Below are 26,516 nucleotides of genomic sequence, written 5' to 3'. Positions count from 1 at the left end.
GAAGCGTACCCTCAGTGCCACAATCTTATGTGCACAAAATATTTTTAATTCCCTTTTCAGAAAGCACTGGACTTTGTAACCTTTCAGAAGTATTTTGGTCAAAGCCTGGAGTTCATAGTTTTGCTCAGTCAAGTGCTCCACTGGGGATCCTGGGGAAGTTCAGCAAAGGGGGAGCACAAAGTGTGGCCTGGAGTTTGTGCAGGAATTTTCCAGCCTCCTCTTCTCTTCTCTTTTCTGGACTCCTTTCTCCTGCCAAGCCTGTTTACTTGACATCCCCCAGCTAAAATTTTATTTTCATCATTGAAAATTAACTGCTTGGGTAGTTTATGCACATCAAAGTGGGGTTTGTTTTCCATTGCCTTTAAGGCTGTTTTATCCTTCACGTTGGGAAGCTTCTTATCTAGATGAAACAGCCTTAAATGGCTGGATTTAATTCATTAAATTCTTGGATAACTGGGAGTCTGTCTGGCACTTAGCAAGGGAAATTAGGAAGAGAAGTGCTGATCCACCCTCTGAATGTAAGAAATTGAATTCTTTGCAAGCTGCCATGATTTGTGTGAGGAGCTTTAAAAACAATTAATCATGGTTAAACTTCCTCTGCCAGCTTTTTACCTTTTCTCAACTTCTGTAAATGCAGGTGAACCTCTTGGAATTGAGGTGTTGGGTTTGTGCATTAGGGCACAATTGCCATTGTTATCTCTTGGTTTCTGTGCATCACCTGGTGTTGGTACCTAGTCAGGAATCACGGGAGGTTCTGGGATGAAAAATATTCTTTGTTTGCTTGTGCTTTCCCAAAGTTTAATGATTTCTGCTGTGGAAAAGAGCCAGCCATGGCTATCAGGGATGCAGAGGGGTTCAGTGAGAGCTGTCTGCTTTTTAAAAGCAGCAGCTGCTGTCCCTGTGCCTTTCCCTGTGAACCATGAGGAAAGCTGATGGAACTGGAGCAGTTTGAAGGACCAAGTTTGGTGCAGCTGTCCCAATCCAGATGTACAGGCAGCAATGTGCATTTATGACTGAATTTTGGTTCTAGAACTTATGTGAATGATTCAGATGCCCAAAACTGCTCACTCAAAAGTTTGCATCTGGATTTTTTGGGACCATTTCCACCACTTTCTGCCTGCACTGATTTTCCCTCTTCCATGTCTTGGTATTCTCACATTGTTTGGCTGCTCACAAATCTGTGATTTGTGACACTCAGGATTTTCTCCAGCACTGCTCTCCAAGTGATGTGTTGTGTTCTTCAGGCTTGATTTAAAATTGATCCAGCCACCCTTTGTATATTCCCTTCCCCAATTAGCTCTCAAAACCGTGGAGTACAAAACCAATGCCTTAAGTAATGTCCCTGGCATCCCCTGAAGAATTGCTCTGTGCAGCTGCTGGCCAGGGACATCAGTACTTGATGTCCTTTCCTAGCAGAGACTGAGCATGGTTCCTGTGCTTGCACAGGAACTGAAATTCATCTGGCACAACACCACCCAAATCCAGTGGCTGCATTTATTCACTGCTGTCTCTCCCTCCTCAGCCAGCAAAACATATTTGTGCTTCTTACTCATGCTCCTTGTAGATTTTACTTCCTTTTTTTTTTCCTTCAGTAGTCATGTTGTCTTGTAAACTAGGAGCCTATTTCTACTTGGTTTTTGTCTGCTAGACACTTATTTTAAAAGTTAAAATGTACTTAGAGGAAATCCTGCTCTCTGGAGTAAATAGAAACTGAGCAAGTTGTAAAAAGGAGTCTTAATTTGATTTTTATTATGCATAACTTTTTCTCTATTAACTTTGCCATTTGAGGCATTGGCATCTGCCATATGATTTTGCCATGTGGTTTTTAGCTGGTTTTATGGATTTTCAGAGTCAAGTCCCTTGGCTTTGTGCTGTCCTGGCTCCAATTCCCACCGAGCTGGGTTGTCACCAGGAGCCAGGGCAGCTCCATCGAGATCCACAGGGAATTAGTTCAACTGTGTGGGCTAATTTGGCATCAGTTTGTCGGTGTCAAATGTCTGCATGTATTTCTGCTTCTGCTCTGAGGTTCAGGGAAGGCTTTGTGACACAGGACAGTGCAGCACAACTCATCATTAGCCATCAATAATTAATCACATGTGCCATTAAGAGCCTGTGCTGAGCTCACAGGCTGTTTGCTACAGCCCAAGAAGGAAACAATTTCCACTTCTGTTGCATCATCATTGAAATGGTTTATTTTTCTTTCCTATGCTGCAAATGAGTTCTCTAGAATTAAATACTTTGAGGTAATGGGAGCAGTGAGTGTTTACAATAATTAAAATCAGGTAAATTGAAACCTTTAGCATTAAGCATCCCTCGTGACTTTGTGATTGAAAAAATATGACACCAAAATGTGTGTCTGAGACAGGTAAGAGTGAACAAAATGTTGCTGGCATGGCACACAGGCTCTTTTCTTGTTCTTTTTGTTTGTTTTTGTTTGTTGGGGTTTTTAAAATTTTTTTAAATGATTATTATTTTTTTCCTCTGCTGCTGAGCGTGTGTGAAATGTTGCAATAATGAGCAGCTCGTTAGTCAGATGTTTTCAGTCCTGGCTCTCTGGTTTCATCTGTCCTGTCTGTGTGGGGTGGGTACTTGGTGCAGGCAGCGTTTCAGACCGTCTGGATGGACACATTTCCACCAGCCAAAAACCAAAATATGCATTAAAGTGCAGGAGGTTGTCCTGCAGCCCTGGTGGAGCACTCCAGAGCAGCGTGGGGATGCCCACAGTGCCTCTCATCCTGCTCAGATTTTGACAAATTCAGATAAATGAGGAGCCGATTGTGGCTCAACCTCTGAAGTAAATCTATTAAAATAACTGCACACAGCAATTCCAGTTTGGGAGAACAATGCATGTGAGATTTATAGATAAGTGAAAATGAAGCTGCTGTTCCAGCTATTCCTGCCCTCAGGGGCTGTGCAAGTTGCTGTAGAAATCATTTCATTTAAAGGCTTTTTATAGGTTTTGCAATAGTCTCATGCAGACCAAAGAAAACGAGTTCATAAAAGTGACATGGAAATGAGATGAGTTTCTTTTCTCCACTGTCTGTTCATCTCTTCCTTTAAAATTAAATTTAAGAAAAACTCGTGGAATTTGGAGGAAGGAAAAGCAGGGAAGGGAAGTGTGTGTCTTTAAAGGTCATCTTTAAAATAATGAGCCATCTGCAGCTGATAAAATCGGTAAAAAATGTTCATGAGTTAGAGAACACCTAGAGGAAGGTTGTGAGTGGTTGTAGCTGCTTGGTATTGAGTTGGCATCAATATCAATTAAGATTTACACTGTGATAAGTAAAGCTTTCTCATGTTAATCACAGCCACATCCAAAAGCACTGAAAACCATCACATTTGGTCTGATTTTACTTAGATGGTTTATGCTGTCACTTGTTTTTTGTTAGAACACACAGTCTTGCAAACAATCTAAAACTCAAATACCATGAGCCTAGAAAAAAAACATCTTGAGAAATATGAGTGTTCGGATGGAAAATGAAAATAAAATCCTGGCTGGATATTTGCTTCATGTTCTGTCATGAGAGACCCAGGGAGGCTGGATTGGGATCACTGGAACTGTGAGAAAGGTCAGGAAAAGAGGGATGAGGTGGCCCTGCTTTTCTCCCTTGGCTTTCCTCAGCACGTGCAATTAATTCACTTTGTATTTCAGCTAAAATCCTGGTTTCAGTGTGTTTGCCATAGGTAGCCTGTGGGCATCTTTCTCCCTTTTCCCCAGAAATCAATCTGATTTTGTACTCTCAGGAGTATCTTCACCAAAACTAGAACTGAATTACCCTCAGTGAATTTTGCCATCAGTGAATTTGTAGTGTTGTCTCCAGTAAGGTTTTGCAGCACATCTGGTACAGAAATGATGGTGTCAGTGAAAATGGAGGTGAAAAGAGACCTGAGAGCTTCCAAAGGGTGATTCTGTCCTCCTGGTGGGGTGTCTGGCATAGGACTGCCAGGTTTGCTGGGGGGATGTCCCTAGGTGTTATAAAAATACTGATTTATCACCTTGGATGTTTTTAAATAACCTGTGTCTTGCAATGTAGGTGTCATAGAAAGCCAGCATGAATTCATCCTGCATTTTCAGAGCTCACAGTTAGAATTCTATTGGAAATGTCTATTGACACAGTCCTCTCTTTTCCAGAGTTCCTTTGTACAGGCAGAGAGTGGCTTCCCTCTTATTCCTTTGCCAAAGAAAAATATGGATTAAGCTGGCACGTGCTCTCTCTTCCTCAAAAGCTGTACATCACAGAAAAAAGAGTATCTTTTTCACTCTTTCCATAGCCTGGTCCTGGTAAACTTGATGTGTTGATGTTGTTACTTCAAGCCTGGAGTTGGATCACGCTGTTTTAGGCAAACCAGCCATTGTTCTGGAGCAGGTGTTTCATGGGGAAGGTTAATCAGCCTTGAGTGTTTGATTTATGGCACCCTGTCCTCCCTGATAATGTCTGTGGAAAGAACAGCCCTGGGGTTTTAGCTGCATTGGAGGTATTTGGGATTGCTGCATGTTCCAGATCCGTGCATGCCTTGGATCTCCTTCCCTAGGGACTGACTAAAGCATTTCTGACTCCTTTTACCTCATGCTGTGTCATATGTCAGAAACATTCCACTGTATTAACTGAGCAGATGGTCAAATTGAGCCCAGTTTAGATGATTGAGATTATTTTTCAAAGAAACTTCCTCTTGTTTTGTGCACACTGACTTGGTTTGCACAGAAATGATGTCTGGGTGACTTGGGTGTTTAAACAGAATCCTGGCTCTGTTTCTGTGCATAGGTAGCTATGGTGATAGCACACCAAATTTGGGATCCATTCTGAAACCTTAGAAAGGGGGAGAAATTTATTTGCAAATATTTTGGTTCTGTCTTGATCTGATACTCTTTTGTGAAATGTGTGAAGACATTATTTGTATTGAAACCATACTGCAGTGTTTGTTGGGCTACATAGATTTCTGGTTTAATGACAATGATTTTGGTAAGGATAACTTGATACACATAAATCCATTTAGCTATCAAGCTTCCTGTGTGTTGTGTTTCATCAAAGAGAGTTTGGAGAGCACTGTTTTGAGTATCTTTGATATATTAATTGCAGTCTGTTCATTTCACATGGCTGTCAATGAGACAGACAGACAAAATGCTGTCAGTGAGTTCTGCACACGTGATTCCCATGTTGGACATTCTCCTTAATCACTGAGAGGCATTGCTGGAGGATAAACTTGAGAGTTCTGACTTTGCTCTCAGCAATGGGGGCAGAGAAGAAGATTTCTCTGCAGGATGAGTCTGTCCATGCCCTCAGTGGGAAGCTCCTGGTGATGTGTGGCACAAAGGGAATGGAACTAGAATGGGAATGTGAGGTCTGTGTGGGCATTGTTAGCAGTGAGTTTCAGCCAGCTGAAAAGGACATTTTGCTCCTGAGGGTCCCACACAAAGATGAGGAGCAGCTCTTAGGTGTCATCATGGACCTGAAATCCTGGCAGAGCAGAGCTGTGTATGTGCTTCAGCTGCCACAGGGGGTACAAAGGAGATTTGAGAGCCTTAGAAATCATTTCCTGCCTTTAGCTGGTGTTGTGTGCTGAGCAGCTGGCACTGAGGAGCTGGATTGGGTCACTCAGCACAGCTGGGGCTTGGCAACCCTCAGCTAGCCACAGGGTAAGTGCTGTGATTTTAGGAGTCACTTTTTCACTTTTTATTTCCTGTTTTACTGCCCCTGAACCAGCAACTCACCTGGTGCTTTAAGTGTTAAGAGCTGGTATTTTGAAATCTGGGTCAAATATATGACATGTCCATGCTATCTATATATATACATTTTTGTTGATAAACACTCTGTGATAAGGAATTCTTGAAGACAAGACATTGTTCTATTTGTGGAAGATCTGTGGGAGTTCTGCCTTCAATTGAGTCACAATAGAAAGCCCTAATTTAGCAAGGTACTTTGTTTAATTTAAGCCTCAAACTCCAGTGTTTCCTGGAAAACTCTTTGCATATGTAGGAGCTTCTTTCCTCCCCTATATTCCTTCTTCTGGGATACATATTGAGCTAGAAAAATATAAATGCACTTTTGAGTGCTTGGAAATCTCAGTTTGAAAGGTGAAAATTGGTGCCATTTTTGTTTCAAGTCTCTCCTGAAGTTGTCAGGACATAAATGCAATTATTTGGGATTGTGACAGTTACAGGTAGTAATGCAGACCATGATAGTTGCAGTGCAAGGAATTCTGGAGTACCCTATAACTCTGTGAGATCCTTTTGAGAGGTTTTTGCATTGTAAATTAATGTTTTAACTAAAAATTCCCAATATTTAGTTGCACACCTGTCCCAGCAGCCCAAGAAGTTGTGATTGTCTGGATATCTATAACCATCAAACCTTTAGCATTTCCTTTGCTTTTTAAAGGGATCAGAAGCTGCTCTCTGAGATGGTGCTGCTGGGAAGGCTGGCCTAGAGCAGGGGCTGGATGGAGTTACAGAATAAAATAGGGATTTATTCAAAGGATCTCCACTGATGCACCTTGGGCTGCACCCAAGATGAACCAAAATGGCCCCAAAATGCACGAACGCTCACGGGGTCTGTGATCAGTTCTGCTCCATTTCCATATTGGAGCTAATTGTCCAATTCCAGCTTTAGGTTATCAAGTCCCATCCTTGTTTTTCTCTCTCCAGCCCACGGTGTTTGTGCTCCTGGGCTGAGATTTGGATCATTTGTCCTTGGTGTCCAGCTGGAGCAGGAATTGTTTTGTCTCCCTGCTCTGTGCACAGAGCTCACCATCATATAATATGGAGCCCAGACCCACACACTAAAGCAGAACAGAACCTGAAAAATATAAAAACCAAACCCGAGGCACCACTGCAGCTGCCCTGCTGCTCCCTGGAGTGTTGGAACCAGCATTTGGGTGCCACAGAACCTCGTGGCAGCCTTTTATAACCACAACGTTTCCACAGGCAGATGGTGTGCTGCAGGTTTGCAGAAGTAAAAAAAAAAAACAGTTTAAGGAGCTGGTGATACTAATAAAAGATGTTATGGCATTTGCTGTGCTGTGCAGAGCACACACTAATTGGGATTTCAGGGTTAGGACCTACATTTTAATAACAGCAGTCACAGTGGTAGGCAGGGATTGTGATGTGGCTTGAGGTGCCTCTCTAAGTTTGTGTTATTCTTACGATTTCCAGTGAAAAGGAAATACAGCAGGAGAAAGTTAGGGAAGCCTGATTGAAATCTATTTTTATCCATCTGTCCACAGGACCCTGGTTTCTAACAAAAAGTCATTAATTTGCATTTGTTCCTGAAAATGGTAGAACCCCTATAAGCTTTTTTTTTTTTAATGTTTCTGTTTAATTTTTTTCACTATTCTCTCTTTATTTCCCATTGTTTTAAGGTATATTTTCTTTGATAAGTTTCCCAAGACAGCAGAACCAAATAGGGAAAGCGTTTTCCAATGAGCAGGCAATCCTCTGACCAACCCTAGCCCCAAATTTGACATGACTAATGTGACTTTTGATAGATTCTAAAGCTCTTTGTGCTGCCAACACCATCCTTATCACCTCCTCCACATTTGCCTGCTCACAAATTCCATCTCCCCCTGGGAATTTAAGCAGCACTGACCCATCCAAACACTGATTTTCCTGACCTATTTCTGGAGCAATCTTCAGGTACTTACAGTCCTTGAGCTGAAGCTCCTACCAGACTCCAGTGGAAGGGGAAAACCAAACTGATCCCATTTGACTGCAAGAAACAACAGGAAACATCAAAGACTTGAAATATTGAGCTGCAAAGGGAACTTGCATGAGTTATGTGGGTATTGCCAATGGCTGCTGTTCATTGGCCATCCCATGGGTGGATTCCCAAACTTCAGGTGTTCCAAAAGTTGCTGTAATCAATATTAAATAGGTGTAATTCTTCTGAATGTCCATCAAAGAGCTCAGCATATTGCTAATTAGGCCCCAGTTTAGCAAAGAGCTTATCCCAAAACCAATCTGTCCACTTGTGGCCCAGTGCATGAACCACAACCCCAGCCAGCAGCAGGCTTGGCAGTGTTACCCTAAAATGGAACCACCAAAATCAATCCCATTTCCATGAAAGAAGCGAAATTTGGTCTTGCTGCTTGGTTTGGTATTTTTTCCCCATGTGCTTTCCTGCCATCTCCACGGGAAAACCTGCTGACATTTCCAGAAGGGCTTTGATTCATAGAGCACTGAGAGCCTTCAAGATGTTGGTAAAGGAGATTTTGCTCATCTCTTCAGCAGTGTTTGCAGCAAAGGGGGTAACAAGGGAGCTAAGGAGTGAGGAATGAATGTGGGAGCTGGCAGTGGGGTTTGGTGTGTGAGAACCTTAGATCCAAGCACTATTTATGGCCTAGATCATCAGCTAAGGGTGAGGTTGTCGCTGACAAGTGCATCTGTCACCCCTGAAGGGCAAATGCACCCATGGCAGAGGTCAGCCTGGCTCTGAGTCATGTTAGCATCAAAATTATTCTCTTGCACTGAAATTAAAAATAGAAAATGTTTAAAGCAATACTAAAAACCAGCTATTAGAATATGTCTTTGGGGTCTGTGGGGCCTACAGCATGTTTCACTGAGACAGCCCAGGAATTGTGGTGTATTCCCTTTATTGACAGCTGCTGGGTGGTGCTGGACAGGGCACTGCTGTAATGGACTCTGTGCTTCCAACCTTGCTAGCCAAGCCTTGAACAGAGCAGAGAAATTCACATTTCAGCCATTCAAACACAGCAGCCCAAAGACAATGCTCTAACTGCTTGCTTGGAAAACCTGGCAAAAAATCCCTTGGATTTGGAAAACCAAATTCACACTCACATTGCTTGATGTACCACTTATTTGCACTTCTGAAAACTGAGCCAGTGCCAGATAACTTTGCTTTGGATGAATTTCCTTGGAGAAAACATCTCATTGCAAATATGTTTGTTTCTTTACTCTGTGGCTGATGCATGTCTTGGTCATACCGGAGTGTGATTCACCCCTGAGACATCCTTGGCCAGGTGTAAATACAGAAGAGGGAGGTTCTGCCCTCTCCTTGTGTTGCTCCCAGGGCAGTCCATGGTCCAGAGCAGAGTTGTGAGCAGGAGGCTCAGGCAAAGGGAGGGAGCAGGGGCAGTGCTGGGGAAGCAGGAAAGCACAGACGCAATCCCCCTCTGTCTGAGCCCAGGAAGAATGATGCTGCTCCCAGACAGGCCCTTGAGCACAGGCATTTATCTGTCTGATTTGGGGCTGGAATGGAAAGGATATGGATTCTCATCTCCCAGAGACATAAAACAAAGCTTTGAAACATCCAGCCTGTAAATAAAAGAGAAAGGAACCCATCCAGTAATGGACCATGACTGACTGAGCAACTGCAGGGCATTTCTCTAGCCCTTCTGCCACATCTAAATGATACCATTTCTTTGTCTTTCTGCTTTGAATCCTCTGAAATCTCTGAAACACAACTGCTATTTCTGTATCCCCCTCCTGTGTTTCTCTCCTGTGAAAGGCTGTGATTAACTTGTTTACCCACGAAACCATCTTTGTCTGGGAGCACAATGATATTCCCCATCTACAGAGCCCTTAAATAGGATCATTCTGTCTGTTCTCCTGTAACTCTTGGCATCATACCCAGTATTTAAGAGGCTCAGCACTTATGATAGACAGCCTTTCTTTTCAGTTTCTACCTCATGCTCCAAAAGTGTTTTCCTAAATCTGGTGAAGTGTTTGGTGAACACACACACAGCTCCATTGCCTCCAAGAAGGTATGATACCAATCAGGAGATGCCCTGTAGATTGATGTCTTGTTGGTACAGGATTTCCTGCAAGATGCAGAAAAATGGCCCTTTTTTATCATCTTAACCTTGTTATATTAAATTTAATTGCTATCAGTTGGTGGAAATGTAGATACTTATTCCAAAAGTTATGAAATATTAAGAATACCACAAATGGAACATATGCAGGCAGTGTGGGGAGAAGATTCCTGGGAGAGTGAAATTCAAAGTGCAGAGCATTTATTGTGGCAGTTTTGAAATAACTTGATCTCTGCCCAGCATCTGCCGTCCCACAGGGACTCTCTTGCTAGCCATTTTTTAGTTTTTGTAGGAGACTGAGCAGTGTTGCCTTCTAGGAAAGCTGAGCTTTCACATTGTACAGGCCCTTTCCAAAGGGTGAATCCAGTCATGCAGGGCAGCTTTTCATCTGTCTCCATAAACTTCACCACGAGGCCAGGGACCCGTTTTCTTCATTTCAAACACACTGAGTGCATTTCTTGGAAATGGAGCAGCCTGACAGAAATGAGCAGAGTCACCAAATAACCTGAGGTTTTCACTCACATTTATGTTGCAGTACAGCTGAGGTTCAGGCTATTAATAGCTGATGAAAATCCTTGAATTCTGCTTTCCTTCACAGAAATGTTAGGTGGTGGCTCCTCTGTGAGGCTGGAACAAGGTGCCCATGAAGGGGTTGAGTCACCATCCCTGGAGGGCTTTTACAGTGTGGAGGTGGCATTTGGGGACATGGGTCCGTGGTGCCTTTGGCAGAGCAGGGGGAACAGCTGCACTCCATGCTCTTAAAGGCCTTTTCCAACCTAGATTAGTCTGTGAATCTCTATTGGACACAAACGGGGGGGGGGGGGGGGGGAATAAAAAGGCTAAAAACTAAATCTAAATTGAATATAATTAATAATTTCAATAATAAATAAATAAACAATAAATAATAAATAACCTGTTGAACACAAAGAAGAAAGAGGAGGGCAACACCAAAATTCCATTACTCATTTCATAGAGTTTAAGAAGGTTAACTCCAAAAGTCTTCTTAATTCCTCAGGAAAAACTTAAGTTCTCATTTTCAGTTTTATCTCAGACCCATTAAAATCGCTGCTGAGGACAGTAGCCTTTGGACAGATTGTGTTGTTTTGACAGTTTGTGTTTGCTTGACTTCTGCAGCAAAATGACTGAAAACAGGACTGTGCAGCCGTCAGCTGGACAGCTCTGAGTGTGCACAGCACCAACACGGAGCTCAGAGCTTTGGAGGATTTACAGCAATGATTTCCTTTTTATTCTGGGCTAATAACTTTAACTATTTAATGAGTCATTAGCCGGATCAGAACCAACAGGCCAACGTGTTTAAAACGTTCAGAACGACAGAGATTTTCAGAGTGGGAGTGTTTGCAGTTTGTGCAGAGTATTTTGCAGCAGTTTTTAACCCCTTGGTGGCTGCTCCCCTGCAGGACCCGAAGCTGCGGGAGCTGCTGGACGCTGGGAACGCGGGAGGCCGGCTGGAAAACAGGATGATCACCGTGGTGTACGGGCCTGACCTGGTCAACATCTCCTACCTGAACCTCGTGGCATTCCAGGATGACATTGCAAAGGTAACACACCTGCCACGTGAAGTCTGTCATAGCCAATTCAGGCTTTGGGGGTAGTGTTTGGAGATAGGGATACCTGAGCTGAAAGTAGGAGCTGCTGTGAGATGAAGCACACTTCTATTCTGGGCTGCTCAGTTCCCAAGAACAAATGTGTAATTTTTGTTTCGTGTTTTTGTTTTCCCCAAGGAGTTTATTCAGGAAGATTAATGCCCCTGCTAAGTGTACTTGTGTTCAGAACGTTGCTTGTAAAGCCCAAATAATCGCAGTAAAAATAGTGTTACACACAAATTTTAGCTCAGGAATGGGATGTTACACTGTGGCTCCCCAAACACACATCAGTATTTCAGTAGCAGTATCACATTTTGCCTGCTGAGAGCCCTTGATAAGGCTTGTAGTCAATATAGTTTTCTTAGAAAAGTAATTTTTTCTGTGCAGGTCCATCAGTTTCCTCTGTCCAACCCTCAACATAAAATTACATTTAGTACATTTGTGTTTGAGTTTTTTCCTCCTCCTTCCAATTTCTCTACAATTCAATTCTGTTTAATGAACTGGGAATTTTTGCTTTATCTGTTTCCAACAGACATCCCAAAGCTTCTCCTCTCTCCCCTTCCACTCATGTGGGCATGCTCTGCTCCCAGAAATCCAGAAATCCACGCACAGAACACTTTCCACAGGGCATTTTCGCATCCTGGCCTTCACCAGATTGTGTGAAAACAGCTTCTCTGCAGCCTGCTGGGATTTAACCACAGCAAGGGATTATTTTAACACCTCACAGCCAACAAGGACTGTTAGCCCAGGTGCAAAAAGGTCATAGGATGAAAGCCTTCAGCAAGGAGGGGACATTTCTGCTTGCCAAATTCCCATTTCTGCTAATCTTCTTTAGCCAACTGGCAAAAATTTCCAGTTCTTTGACACAGAAGAATAGAGACAGAGGAGTTTGTGGTGGTCCATGAAGAGCTGAGAGGGAAGTGCACTTCTTAGGCTGGAAAATGCAGAGCTCTATAGGGTGAGAAATCTTAACAGTGCAGAAATGAAAGCAGTTGAAATAACTCTTCAGGAGAAAAAAGGAGCTGTGCTTATGAAGGGAAATGAAAAGGTATGCTAAAGCTTTCCCAGCAGAAATTGCTGTCCCTTATCAAGGAGCAGGGAAAATCACCCAAATCAGAAGCTTGTGTCCTCCTTTTTCACTTTCCTGTCTAGCCAGCAGTCCGTGAGCCATCATCTATGTGCTAAAACAGCACAGAAATGGGTGTTTTAGGGCTATTTTCTGTTTGATAATGGAACCTTAAAGTGGATAAAATCATATTTTGTAAAAGCTTGGCTGCTCCAAATCTTGAGTAACTCCTACCATCTGAGTAACTAAGAATCTGAGTCTTCCTTTTTATTTGTAAATGCAATAGAGCAAATAAAGTAATATTTGATCAGTTGGGCACAGTGGCCTGGGGATGTAATTTTTAAGGCATTGCATGTGAATTGTGTGTGCTTTGAGGCCGTGTTAAATGTCCTGATTGTCTGAATCAAAACAGTTTTGATCGCTGTTGAACGCATCTAAAAATTCCTCCCTTTTGAACCTGTTTACCAACTTTACATGAACCAGAACACATCATTTGGTCTCTATTGTCTCAGCCCCATGCAGTGAGTCAGAGAAGGTGTAATAAATAAGCACATCAGTCACAAGTCATCCCTCAGGGAGCTCTGGGGAGCAATGTCAATACAAGGCGTTGCCGGCGTCATGCTTGCAAATTTTGACCCTTCTGATGTTCCAGGGAAAGCAAGTGCCAATAGAAATCCTTCCTACCTTTCCTTTTCAGTGCATGAATATTTTGTGGTTAACCCTTCATTTGTGACACCTTGTTTTTCAAGTTGTGTGGCAAGTGTTGGCCAGCCCTCCCTTAAGGAGAAAGGCACAGTAAACTGTAATGGTCTTAATGAGGCAATTAAAATCATTCCATTAGAGCATTTCTCCCTTTGCCTTTTCTGCTACAAACTCTGCTGGTCACATCCACTGGCCAAGTTATGGGAGAAGTAGGAGAATGCAAGTCTGGGGTTGTTATTCAGCTTGCCTCAGGTGCAGGAAATAGAAATGTCAGTGTGCTGGTTTATGTTTGTTCCTCCAGGAGAAAATAACTGATATTTAAAGCACATCAGTGATGAGCTGAGGGCACTTGCTTTGATCAAAGAATGCAGCTTGGAATTCATGAGGCCCTGGTGTAAAGGGCAGACAGAAAGGTGTGTCCTGCTGGGGAGGCAAGCAGCACTGAGAGAGCCCTCACTTGTTTCCATCTGAGAGTGCCTGTCTGGGGTAGGATTTATTTGTGAGCATCCTCAAATTGCTGCAGAAGCAGCAGAGTTCATTCTCAAACCCTGTTCTGAGCAAATGCTCCTTTTCTCTGGCTTCACTCCCAGCATGAGGAAGTGCAGCCCATCAGTTCCCTCTCTTCCCAAATCCAGCAGATTGAGAAGGGAACATCTCCTTGTTCCCACCCCTTTCACTCTCTTTGGTGCCTCTCATGGCAGCTGTGTTCTTTTTGCACTCCCATCCTGGCCATGCAGGGCCCTGTCCAGAGCCCAGGAAATCTCTTTCTCCTCACTTTGATGAGCTTTGGGTAAAATGCATCACTGAGAGCCGATGAATTCCTCCATCAGTAAAATGATGTCATTGAGGATGATTCACAAGTCATGCTGTCCTATTCTTTCCAGCATACATCTTCATTTTTCTAGCTTCCCCAGTGTATGTAAGAGCTTGATCAGTAGAATAAAATAAATTCACTTCCATTTGATACGGTTTTTTAAAAAATGAAATTCTGAAAGTGTAGAATTTCAGCAGCTTGCTTTGTTAGCCTCCCACCAAAAAGAAATGTGTGAGGGACATTGCCTTCACATGTAGTCAGGCCTGATTTGAAGGAAGAGTTTTCAAGGCTCTGTGCTGCCTTTTCTTATGAAAAAGGTCTCATCTCTTCTGTCTCATGGTCCCCTGATGCATGCAGAGGCAGAGAAATTAGTGCATTTCCAAAGGAGCAGCACATTACTACAGGAGCTGCTGCTCGTGTGCTGCCTGCCAAAGCCCTGAGCAGCTGAATTACCCCTCAGCAAAGTTCACAGGAATGGCAGAAGGTGAACTGGTGTGGCAGGACACAGCCAGGAGGGGATCAGGTGCAGGAAGCTCTCTGTTACCATGATGGATGTGGCTTGCTTGGAGTTGCAGATCAGAAGGTCAGGTCCTTCTGCTCCCATGAGGGATCAGTGCTGGGTTTGCTGGCACTGCTGCAGCCCTATTTCGTTTCCAAAAGCGCACAGATTTCTATTTTCCTGTTGTATCACATCTGTGCAGAGGCTGCAGCACCCATGGCAGTCACAGTTAGGAGTGGCTCAGCCTGCAGGTACCCTCAGAGGGTTTGCCAAGAGTGATGGGGCTGCTTTGGAGAGCCAGGAAAAGCCAGCAGAGGAGCAGAATGGAACAAATGGCGAGGCTGCTGATATAAATAATGTGTGTGACAGGCACATAATGAGCGAGTTCCCCTCACATTCCTGTCAACAAGCACTCGGACAAAGGAAGGGAAGAGCTGGGGGTGTGGGATACTCTTGGAGTGCCCTACTTCTGTTTTACACAAAATATTGCAGCTTCAAGCCCAGCAGAAGCAGCAAGATGAGAACAGTCCATCAGGGTCTGTTAAAAGGCAGTGTATTTTCGATTTCCAGCGAGTATTTTGTGCTGTGTGAGTCTCTGTGGCTGTTGGTGTCACAGGGAGAAGCCTGGGCAGCTATTATTAGTGCCTAAACAAAGCAGTGTTTACAAGATGAGCCTATTTTGAGCCTGGAAAAATGAGTTGCCAAGAAGAAAAACAGATGCTGCACTTAATATGCTCTCTGTTCCAGGACTCACAGCAAAGCAGTTGTGCTGCTAGCGAGCCTGACTCCTCCTCCTCTGCCTTCTCACACCCCTGGCTTTTCCAAACTAGACCTAAGAAGGAAAAACAATTAAAGGAGAAGAATGGCGCAAGAGGGTGGAGGGAGGACTATCTGGGCAACACTGATTTGCCTCCAGAACAAGTCTGTGTGTGAGGGAAGAAGGGTTCTCTTGCACAAACAGCAGCACAGGAGAGGTGTTATCTGTGTTGCTGAGGGTGAATGGGATGGGCTCAGGATCTGAGAGCTGGAGGGCATCAGAGGCCACCAAAACAGTCTAAAACACTGGGCATGCAGGCAGCCTTATCCTTGGGAGCACAGGTGGGACACCAGCTTCAGGAACAAGGTCTGATAACATCAGGGAAAAAACCTGAGCATATAAAAAAGGTGGAAAACACCCCCAGCTTCTCAAATCAGTCACCTAGTCATGTGGAAAAATGAGGAGTTTTAGGTAAAACAGGCTCCAAGCACCAAAGTGACACAGGAACATTTGTTTCAGTGGAAGTCAATGACACTTCCCATCCCTATCCATTTGTGTCTGAAGGGAATCCTCCTTTTTTTTTAATATAGATTTTTATCTCAAGAAAAAGAAAGGCCAAGGAGAAGGGAATATTTCCCAAAGAGGGTGGCAGTGGGAATTTTGGATTTGGACTGTCAGGAAAGGAAACGTAACTTTTGTTTGGAACAAAACTCTGAAAGCTTTGTCAACTAAAACAAAAAGCAGTTGCATTGTTTGCAAAGGCACTGCTTGTTTTCTTCCCTTTCTTTCAGTGAGGTGAAATGAAGCCAATCCAAAACCACAGTTGTGATGAAAAAGATTTGCAATTAAAGGTTGTGAATAAGCATCAGGTTAGAAAGGAAAAACACACTGAAGCTGGCAATGAAGAGACCTGAGAGGGAGGAGAGCAGCACAAACTCTGAGTCTAAAATTCAGTTTATAATCATGGTCAGCCCTGCTGGGAACAGGAAAGGTCAGGGAGGCAGGAAAAGGACTGGAGCAATGTGGAGCAGCCTGTCTAGGGGAAGGTGTCCCTTGGATCTGGATCCTCTTGGACATCCCTTCAACCCAAGCCATTCCATGATTCTGTAGTATTTCTTCCCTGGAAAAATATTTAGTGGGGGATAGGACCACTGTGTGAGGATGTGCAATCAGGGAGAAAGAGTTCTTTGGAGTTGCATCTTCCTTGCACATCAGAGTAATTGAAATGTACTCCTGTGTTTTTCTGCTGCTTGGGGAGTTTATAAGCTTCTTTCTTATCTTGGATAGAGTCAGGACTTCGATTTGTAACAGTCTTCATTTTTTCTCTAGCATGAGAAAAACAGGTCTCACAGATGAGGAGGGAAGATGTAATTGGAAAAATCAAGTTCAGGCTTTAATTAGGCCCTTTTATTCAAAGCATAATTTCCAAAAATGTGTTGCATTGTGTCACTAAACATCTAAACTGAGCCTCATTTATTCACTTTTTCCTTCACAGGAATGGTCAGATGAAGTGTTCAGTCTGGCAACAAATCTCTTGGCCCAGAACATGTCGAGGGATGCGTTCCTGGAGAAGGCGTAAGTGGCCCTGATGTCACCCTGGGAGCTGGGTGTCATCCTGGGAGCTGGGTGTCACCCTGAGGGAGCTGGGTGTCCTGTTTCTGGAGAAGGCCCTGCCTGTCACCCTGAGGGAGCTGCTCCTCCCTCTGCAGCATCTTCCTCCAGCCTCTTACTCACCTTGGTATCCATCCTGCTCTGGTGCCGTGTCGCTTCTGTAAATACAGCTCCTGGTCCCTGTGGCTCTAAAAAGCCTGTTATCCACAAGTCATCTAAGAAAAAATCCTTTCTAGGGTTCTCCTGGCAAACTATGAAATCATTGCAGAAAAAGTCAGAGTTGCATGTTCCCTGCCCCTTGTACAGTTGAAGCTTCAGCTCTAGGCTGAAAGTCTCCATTTAAAAAGAAAGAATATTCTGGACTGACTTGCTTCTGGTTTGTTTTCCTATTTGTCTTTTATTGATAACAAAAAAGAAAAATGCCAGAAGTCCCTTTTCCTCAGTCCCATCTCTCTGATTTCCATGTGATCTGGAGAGAATTCATTCCTCTGCATTGCCTGGCAGAGTGGGCAGATTCTGGGTTGCTTTCCTTGAAGCAGAAAAGCTGTTTGTGAGAAGGTTTGGGTAAAAGGGAAGAGATGAAGCAACTGACAATTGTCAACCTGACAATTCTCAATTCAGCAGTTCTCAGCTGATGAGAGAGAGGCAGTTTAGTGGAAATCAGAGCTTTGAGAAGAGCATGGCAAAGCCTGCCAGAAAGTGCTGGTGTTGAACTGGGATACTCACTGGCCTTTTGGGCTTCTAAAAGAGGGGCTGCACCTCCCCAGCCTGTGAGTTAGCTGCTTAAAGTCAGCTTAGTGCCTCCCCCAAACACCTTTCCCTGCTCACAGGCAGGGCTAAACTTACCTTCCTAAAATCTTCTTCCCTCCAAAATTAACTTCCCCTTTTCCTGCACTTTGTGAGGTTTCTTCCATGAGCTGCCCTCAGAGTCAGAATGTTCCAGAGTGCTGAATTTAATCCCACAGAGCCACAGGTGCCTGCTGTGGGAGGGAGGGAGGGAGGGATGTGCATGTGGGTGTGTGTTTCCTCCCCATGCAGGAATTCTTGAGGCAGCTCTGAAGGGTGGGTGTTGTTGGAAACACAGCATTGTGTCTGACAAGGGTGTGTTGGGGCAGCAGAGATGTTTTAGGCAAACAAAATCCCAGATGGATGGGAACATTTCACATTTCCTGTTGGCCCTGCCTGCTGGGAGTGTGCCCACCTGAGCTGTGACTTCCTTCAGCTCCACAGGCTGGAGAAGGGCTTGGAGGGGGATTTGTTGTACAATTTCCTGCCCCTGAAATGCCGAGGTACCCAGTGGGCTCTGCTGGCAGCTCTGCAGTGGGGAGGGTTGGGCTGTGCCTAATGGGCCCTTTCCTACCCAAACCAGGGGAGAAATGTCTCATCACACGCTACAGGAGAGCTCCTTGGCTGGAGCTGTTCCTTGGCAGCTTTTCAAGCCATATTAATTAAAGATGAAGTCACTGGACACACTGTGTGGATTCAGTGGCAGGCAAGCATGACATTCCTGTGTTTTTTCCCACTAATTAATAAATCACTTGGAAACCGTAAGGTTTCCCAGCTCCTCTGCACAGATGCCAAATCAGCCACTTAAGAAATGTATGACTTTGAAGATTAAATTATTTCCCCATTATAATTGGTGTACTAAGCAAAGCGTTGGTTGGAGTCCTATCAGAACCCTTTCGTTGAAAGAGAAAACCAGATTGCATTAGAGCAGAATGAAGGGGTTTTCTCTATGACATTTAGTTCCTTGGAGCACTGGGAGTGCAATAATAAACAGCTTTTGGACATCTTCTGTTATTTCTAACCTCCTTGGTTATAGAGGAAAACATTCAATGTCACCAAAATGTAGTCAAATTTTGAAAAACTAGAAGGCAAAATAAAAGAAACTTTTGGGTTTTTTTAAATAACTGTTGTGATTTTTTTGTTTTAATCTCCCTCAGTGCTGGAGGTTGTGCTTGGTGACACAGTAGCACAAAAGGCTTCAGTTTCCAGAAGATGAAACTGTGGGCAGTCAAGGATTTGTAGAAATGTTCCTATCCCAGTCATCCTAGTTTCAGCGTGCACTGTGCTTTTGAAGTGGTTGCTAATGGCATTTTCTGTTGGGAAGAAAAGGAAAGTTTATTAGAACCTTGCAGTTCCTTCTTCTCTTGGCAGACCAGTGGGTGAAGTGAAAAAGCTGAGTTTTCTAACAAAAAAAAAAAAAGAGAAAAAGTCCTCTAAAATATTTAAGTGTTGCCACATTTTTCACCAGATGATGTTGCTGTAAAACTCATTTACAGTTCTCTCAGAACAGACAGTAGAAGGTTTGTGGTCAATAATGATATCCCAACATGTTTTCCTACTGGGAGGAGTTGAGTGGGACTTGCCACATGATCAGAGCACTAGCCCAGAGCTAAGAAGGTGATGGAGAGCTCCTTGAAAATGCTGTAAAAATAAAGCAGGGTGCTTTTCTCTCCACAGCTATACAAAGCTCAAGCTGCAGGTGACTCCAGAGGGGCGCATTCCTCTGAAGAAGTAAGTGCTGTTCCCCTTCCTTGCCACATGCTCTCTGCTGGCTTTGGGCTGTGAAGATGTGTTTGGGATGAGCTGGGGACCCCTGTGCCTAGAAGAATAATTTTACCCTCTCTTTATAACAGTGATGATGGGGTGTCTCTGCTCAAATGCCCTTGGGGCACAGGCGTTCTGCCTCTCTGCCCTGGTTCTTTCCACTTGTGAAAATTAAAAATTAAAAAAAAATAAAAGAAGCAGCATAATTTCTTTATATCAGGGATATGTGTAAATAAGCAGATTCAAATTGCATGGCACTGGGGGAATGAGGAGACCAGTGATGGCTGAAATAAATGCCTGCTGTGATAGGGGCTGGTGTGGGGTAGGGTTAAACCTGTGCACTGTCAAACTCCCCTCTGTACTGAGCAGCCAGCAAATGGAAACAAATGGCTAAAGATGCAATAGGCTGCTGGGAGATACTCAGTCCTTGAGCCACAAGGGCCATCAAGGCAGGTGTTTACAGCAAACCCTGTGTTTGTGCCCCTTGCAGCATTTACCGCCTGTTCTCCTCGGACAGAAAGCGCGTGGAGACGGCGCTGGAGGCCTGCAACCTGCCCTCCTCCAGGGTAAGCACTGAGCAAGCTCTTGTGGGGGACATGGAACAGGAAAGCCTTATCAATATGATTGCCTGGCAAAAGGTTTTGAGAATATGGCAACTATAAGGGAGATTGAAATGAAAGCAAGCTTTGAGATACCTCAAACAATGAAGAAAACAATGGTGTGGCTGGCTGAAGGTAATCCCCTTTTGATGGAGCAACACCCTCTGCTTGCAGGCAGCTTCAAGGGTCAGAGCAGACCCTGCCAGCTTGGCAAAGGGCCCCAAAGAGGAGTTTTTAAAGTTTAAAATGTAACACAGTGTGGTAATGTAATGTTTCTTACAGGCTGTATGTAAATGCTATAAAATTTGTATATTGTACTAGATTAGTTAGTAAAAATTAGTGTAGGGGGACACAGTATGGGTAAATGAAAGTGTATAGAGTGCAGTCTTACCCCCTAAAGAGTTGCAGCTGAACCAATTACTAAAGATTAGGAGCAGGCCTGATGTTAACAGGCCACACCTGTAGCCAATAAGAACAGTGGTATAAAGAGTGGATTGGTGGGAGCTGGAGTCAGATGGCTGCTGCAAGGACCAGGAAGAGTTGGTGCCTAGAGGAGATGCCTATGAGAAACATCGAGGAGGTACAAAACTCTGGTGATATGGAATCCTTGTGCTATAATGATAATAGAACTGCTGTGCTATATAAGACAACAAATTAGAATATTCAACCCAGAAGAAGATTTATTGTATTGTAATGAGAACCTTGCTCTCTTACCCCTTTTGCTCTCTTGCCCTCTCATCCTCTCTCCCCCTCTCTTCTCTCGGGCCTGCTCTGAGCTGTGGCTGGCAGCTCCCAGCAGGGCCCTGCACCCAGGCCCTTTGCAGTAAACCACAAGTTCCTGACCTGGCCTCAGAGATCTCTCCTCTCTATCCATTCTGACCATCCTACCCCCTGTCACTCCTACAAGCTTGGCTGGGCTTGGCTTGGGTGCTGTGTCCTCTCCTCTGTGCTGCCTTTGCTCTGGATGGCTCCTCAGCAGCAGCTCTGGCTTTCCCACCCTGAGGTTCCTGAGAGCCCTCTGAGTGCCTTTGGGTTGGAGTTGTTTGGGATCAGGGGCACTGGAAGAAGCCTGAAAGGATTCAAAGGAAGGGCAGAGTTTGTGTGAGCTGTCCTGGAGGAATCCTGTGAGGCCATTTGAAGGATAAGTGACCTTTGCACAATTTCAGTGTTAGCCTGAGGTGTGATCTGTAGCTGCAGATAAGTGACAGGCTAAACCTCCCTGCCTTATCCAAAAGGTGCATGAAGGAAATGTGGAAATGTGCTGTGGGAGCTGCTAACACTGCAGGCATGCAGCCATTGCATCCTGCTCATCCAGGAGCTCTCCTCAACCCAGAGCATTTCCAGGATGGCACCTGGCCCTTAAGAAGCCTTTTTCAGATGTCATGACCTTGAGCAGGTGATTCCAGTTAACTCTGGAGTCACAGATTGGGTGTGGCTGGGAGCAACCACAGTGGGACATGTGCTCCCACCTCTCTGCTCAAGCTGGGTTTTAATCCCAGGACAGGTTCCTGCAGGATAATTCCTTCCTTCGGGGGTCCAAGAGGTGGGGCACAACCCTTCTGTAGCAGAGACAGCCTGCTTCTCCTGATCCCCTGACTCATACAAAGCTCTGTGCTGAGAGGTTTCCTTGACATCTGCTCCCCCACTGGTTTAACAGAGCCCCTTTCTGCAGCTCGAGAACAGAGGAGCAGAATCTTCCCCAGCCAACCCTCAAACACCCCTTCAGTGAGACCTTCCTTCGTAGGTTTAAATAAAATTCCAAGGAATGTCAGCAAAGTAGGTATAAAATACTGTAATACTCTTATCTGAAGTAATATTGTGAGGTTAGAAATGTGGAGAGAAAGGTTTTAAAGATGAGTTTCCATTTAATTGATAGCAAACAAGACAAAGTGTGCAAAAAAAATCTCTGAGGCGCTGCTTTCTGAATCAGCTGATTTATTCCTTCCGTTTACTACGTGTCTCTGAAAGGAAAATTTAAATACCATTTGGGTCTTTGAAAGAAACTGCAGCCTTTTCTATTTATCTAAGTAGAGCCAGTTTTACATACACACTGCTGGATGCTTGTTGCTGGGATACCATCTTGAAAATGATTCAGAGTATGAAGTAGATCCTTTCTTTGGTTGGGACAAAAGGGAAATGTGCTGCATGCACCAAAGAGAACTGTGGTGATCATCTTTGGAAAATACTGTGGAAGGGCAAAACTGAATCTCATGGAGGTAAGGGAATGGAAGAGAATCAGAACTTCAACCACATCTCCTTTCCTTTGTGTTCCTGTTTATTTGAGCAAGTGAAATTCTTAGCTCCAGCTTTTCTGCCCTATTACTGCAGGACACATGGTGTTGCCATAAAACCTTGGGAGAGCAGTGGACTCCAGCAGCACGCAAGACATGAATATCAGGGAGCTTGCTCAGCCAGATTATTCAGAGAATTCATGAAAATCTCTCATGGATGTTAGCAGTTCAGGCTCTGCATTTTCATATTCATGCCTCGTGGATTTTCTCCCTGAGCTTGCCCACCTCTCATTGCTCTGGGAGGATATGGAGCTCATTGGCCATGAGCTTCACACCATGTGTGCTGCAGCTCTTGGAACTTGGGAGTGGATCTTGAAGCCTGGGATATTCCCTCATGTGCCTCTCACAGTGACAGGGGACAGTGTCCCTGTGTGGATTTTCTGTGACAGGGCAGGTACCCCATCCATCAGCCCCACTCCCCAGGGAAAAAACCTGCAGGCTCTGCACTTAGTGCAAGAGGAGCAAGAGTTCTCCTTGCCCAGGTAATTGTTTTCCTCCTGAGGAGTAGCGCCAGAGAGGACCCTCAGAGTTGCTGAAATAAATCCTTTATTTTGTCTTTAAGGACCTTAATAGAGATGGATTCTCTGCAGTGCTGAGCAGCAGAGCATGATCACAGTGGGATGAGACATGGGCCTCAAGTCAAGCACTTTTCAAAACATGGCTTTAATTATTTCTCTCTTTCTGGGTCACAACTGGCCTGTGTGGAGTCTTGGAGGATCAAACCCTGATTTTTGGAACAGTCATCATCCGGCAGATCTAAAAGCAGAAAGATTAAATAAACATTTAAACAAAGTTTTAAAATACCCCAATGAATTTCTTACTGCCATCTGATTCCCCTGTGTTGGTTTTGTTTAAAACTTGGCTATCTTTTGGAAATAAGGTTGCTTTTTGTTATTGTTGGATGTTTTTTGTTTGTTTTGGTTGAAGGTGCCTTAAATAGAATTTGGAGAGCTTTATTTTAGCTGGCCTTTTGGCTGTGAAAAGTGGTTTTTGCCTTCTAGTTAATGTCAGGGTTCACAATGAAGCACCAGCGAGCTTGAGTGTTAAAATAAAATAACCAGCTCTTGAGTCCAGTCTGTGCAAATAATCTGAATTAGCTCTCATGCTGCTAAATACGTAACAGACTGGATACAGATGTTACAAAAGCAGGCAGGTTAGCAGGCAAATCCTAAATCAGCAGGGCTTGAAATTAGTAGAGAATCTAATCAAGGAATAAAATGGAATGCCAGTGTTGAGCCAGGCTGGAAAGGAGGGATGCTCTCATGTGGTGCAGAGGGTTTGTGCTCTGTTCCTTGGTGTCACAAAGAGATGAGCCCATAAGGTGTGTGGGTGGTTCCTCTGGAACGGGGATGGCTCAGACCAGCCTGAGTCAGGGGGCAGTGTATTTCCATCCCTGGGGCCACACAGGCTTTTGGAAGCCAAATGTGGCTGTGGGAGGTGTGCCTGAGGTGGCTTCAGTCTCCCATCTAGATATCTGTGGTTTGTACCCACTGATGATGGTACTGCTAGGAAACACCTATTAAAAAGCTCTGTACACTTGTGCCTGAGGGCTCATGTTGGTTGTTCTCTTTGCAGTGGGTGTTTGGAGACACAGGGAGGCAAAGTGATGTCTGCTAATTGGGTCTGAGGTTCTGGATCTCAGGCTGTTGGAAGAAATAAACTTTTGTTCAGCTGAGCGCCTTCAAATCCCTTGTAAAGAAAAAAATAGTGGCTTGATGTAGCTGTAGCTCTGTGGTGGTCAGAGAATCATTGAAAAGGCCTGGCTGAGGAGCAGCACCCTGCTGGACAGGGGTTATGAGCAGGGGAGGGCAGGCTGGCAGATCTAACAGGAGAATTCCCAAGCTTTGGGAATCCCAGCCTCAAGGCAAGCACAGGTGTTGGCACCGAGAGCTGCACAGCAGGAGTTTTTTAGTGCCATGGGGGCAGTGCCACTGGCAGCCCTGTTTTCATGCTGTCCCCTCAGCATTCCCCCTTCTCCATCCAGCCTGGCCCTGGCTTTGGCAGCAGTGAGTTACCTGGCACAGGGATTGATCCCATGTGGAGCGCACATACAGGGAGGCTCTGGCTGGGGGAGTCTGAGCCAGCTCACCCTGCAGCCACCCCAGCCTGCCAGAAAAGGAGGGTTAAGGGTCTGGTGGGGTCACCCAGAATGTGGGAGCCTGGGGATGGTTGTCCAGGCAGAGCAGAGAACAGCCCAGACTGGTCAGTCTGGGACAGATTGACTCCTATGGACAGAAACAGGATAAAGCCCTCTCAAGGCTGTGTGGATTTCGGATGAAAGGACACAAAGTGATGCCTGTGGCATTGTTTACTTCTTGTAACCTGAGGCAGGAAGAGCACAGCAAAGTTTCCTTGGGTCTGACAAAGGCTTGAGCCATGCTGCAGGCTCCCCTGGCAATGCTGCTGAACAGGCACAGGAACACAGGCGCTGCTTGCTCCAGCCAGCCTTGCCAAGCAAGCAGCTCTGTGCCCAAATTACCATCCTCTTCCTCTAGTTCATCCCTTTTTGGAGCATGGCGAGCCATCCTGTGGGCCATGGTGCTCCCAGCGACCACATGCCATAGCCTTGGATGAAGGACTCAGTACAGTAAATGCCTCCAGTAATTTGATTTTTTTCAGAGAAAAATGTAGTGAGGGTGATGAAATTGTCATCTAGAAGTTGGACTAAATTTAAATCACTCTAAGATTAAATCACTCTAAATTGTAGAAGATGTAAGGGAAAAAAAAAGCTGGGATGTGTTCTGCAGGTGAGCATTTTTATCAATTTCTCTAAAAGAAGTCTGATTGCCCAGTGTGTCACACTGAGTGTTCAGGACAAAGATAAAGATGGATGGCAGAGCTGTGCTGCTTGAGTGCTGCCCAGAACTGTGGCATCCTGAACGTGTATGTGCAGGCAGGATCCCTGCTGCTGCCAGGGAACAAATGTAGCAGCAGTGACACAGTGACCCACATTGCTCCCCAGCTGTGTGACAGCTCTGGGAGGATGAGTGGCATCTTCACCCCTGTGATGCTGCTGTTCTGCTCACTGACAGCCACGGGCTCAGCACTGCTGGGGTGAGCTCAGAGACTCAGCAGGGCTGGTACACCCATGTCTGCTCGGGGGCAGGTAGGGACTTGTGCCTTCCTCCTCCTTCCCACGTGCTCAGAGGATGACATACCTGGGCCTCATGGAAGCTGAAAAATAAAAAATAATAAAAAAATACAGATATATAATAAATAAAATAAATATATTGTATTATAAATAATATAACAAATAATATTATATATAATAAACAATATTATACATAATATAATAACTAAAATTAAAATACAGATATGTTTGTGTGTATTTTTTAAAGCTGTACTCTTTAAGATGCTCTGGCATTCAGGGGAGCTTACAACCCTGCAGAACCTGGGCTCCTCTGGGTTGCAGGACGGAAATCAAAAGCAGCCAACAGTGAGTGCTCAGTGTGCACAGAACATATAACAGTATGTTATATGTCTGCTGTATGTCTCTCTCACTGTTTGTTTCCCCATTTCACAGAACGATTCAATCCCTCAAGACGACTTCACGCCAGAAGTGTACAGAGTGTTCCTGAACAACCTCTGCCCTCGCCCTGAGATTGACCACATCTTCTCTGAGTTGTAAGGAAGCACTCTCACTGCTTTATTTATTTATTTTCCCCATTCACTGATTTTCTGGGCTGGCCACAGCAAAGTGGGTTATTTACACTACAGCAGCATGCAGGGCTGGCCAGTGACAGATTCAAATGTCAAGCAGGGCTGTTATTTAATCTTGGATCAAGGGCTCCTTCTCTCCCAGGCTTTTACCTCCACTTCTGATGGCTTGAGTTTTAAAGGAATTTGTTCCTAGAGGAGCAGAACTGCCAGGTCTTGTTTTTCTGCATTGATCAGGACACTTTAGGTTTCCAAGACAATAAAGAAAGAAGAGTAATAAGCAATAACAGCACAAAATAGGCATGAGAATATGTATAATCACCCCCCAAAAGCTTAATTAGGATTGGGAAAAAAATGCAGCAACTTTTAGGATTTGTGTATGATGGATTCACACCGTGAAATTAAATTAGCAGCCAGCTACAACTGATTTGATCCATTCAGTCCTGAGCTCTGTAAGTCCTGGTGCTCCTACCCCTGCAGCAATCTGTGTGCCTCACTTTGAGCACAGCCTGGTGAGTGGAGGCAGGACAGCAAGCCTGGGTTTCTGTCAGGGCACAGCTTGTGCCAAACTCTGCTCTCCTCACTGCCTCCCCAAACAGGCAGC

General features: G+C 44.6%; 1 protein-coding gene across 3 annotated transcripts in view; it reads left to right on the top strand.

Annotated features, from left to right (window-relative positions):
* PLCB1 (phospholipase C beta 1) overlaps nt 1–26,516 on the top strand; it is a 281,025-nt gene that overhangs the window by 149,194 nt on the left and 105,315 nt on the right. For all 3 annotated transcript variants that reach the window (XM_058020248.1, XM_058020251.1, XM_058020249.1), the window contains exons 4-8: nt 11,181–11,321; nt 16,700–16,779; nt 19,279–19,332; nt 19,856–19,931; nt 25,779–25,879. In XM_058020248.1, coding sequence (XP_057876231.1) covers nt 11,181–11,321; nt 16,700–16,779; nt 19,279–19,332; nt 19,856–19,931; nt 25,779–25,879 — 452 coding nt within the window. The remainder of the gene's footprint in view (nt 1–11,180; nt 11,322–16,699; nt 16,780–19,278; nt 19,333–19,855; nt 19,932–25,778; nt 25,880–26,516) is intronic.

The sequence above is a fragment of the Melospiza georgiana genome, chromosome 3 (genome assembly GCF_028018845.1).
Source record: "Melospiza georgiana isolate bMelGeo1 chromosome 3, bMelGeo1.pri, whole genome shotgun sequence".
Classification (NCBI taxonomy): domain Eukaryota; kingdom Metazoa; phylum Chordata; class Aves; order Passeriformes; family Passerellidae; genus Melospiza; species Melospiza georgiana.
Note: the sequence above shows the minus strand (reverse complement) of the source record. Positions and strands in the feature narration are given on the sequence as shown.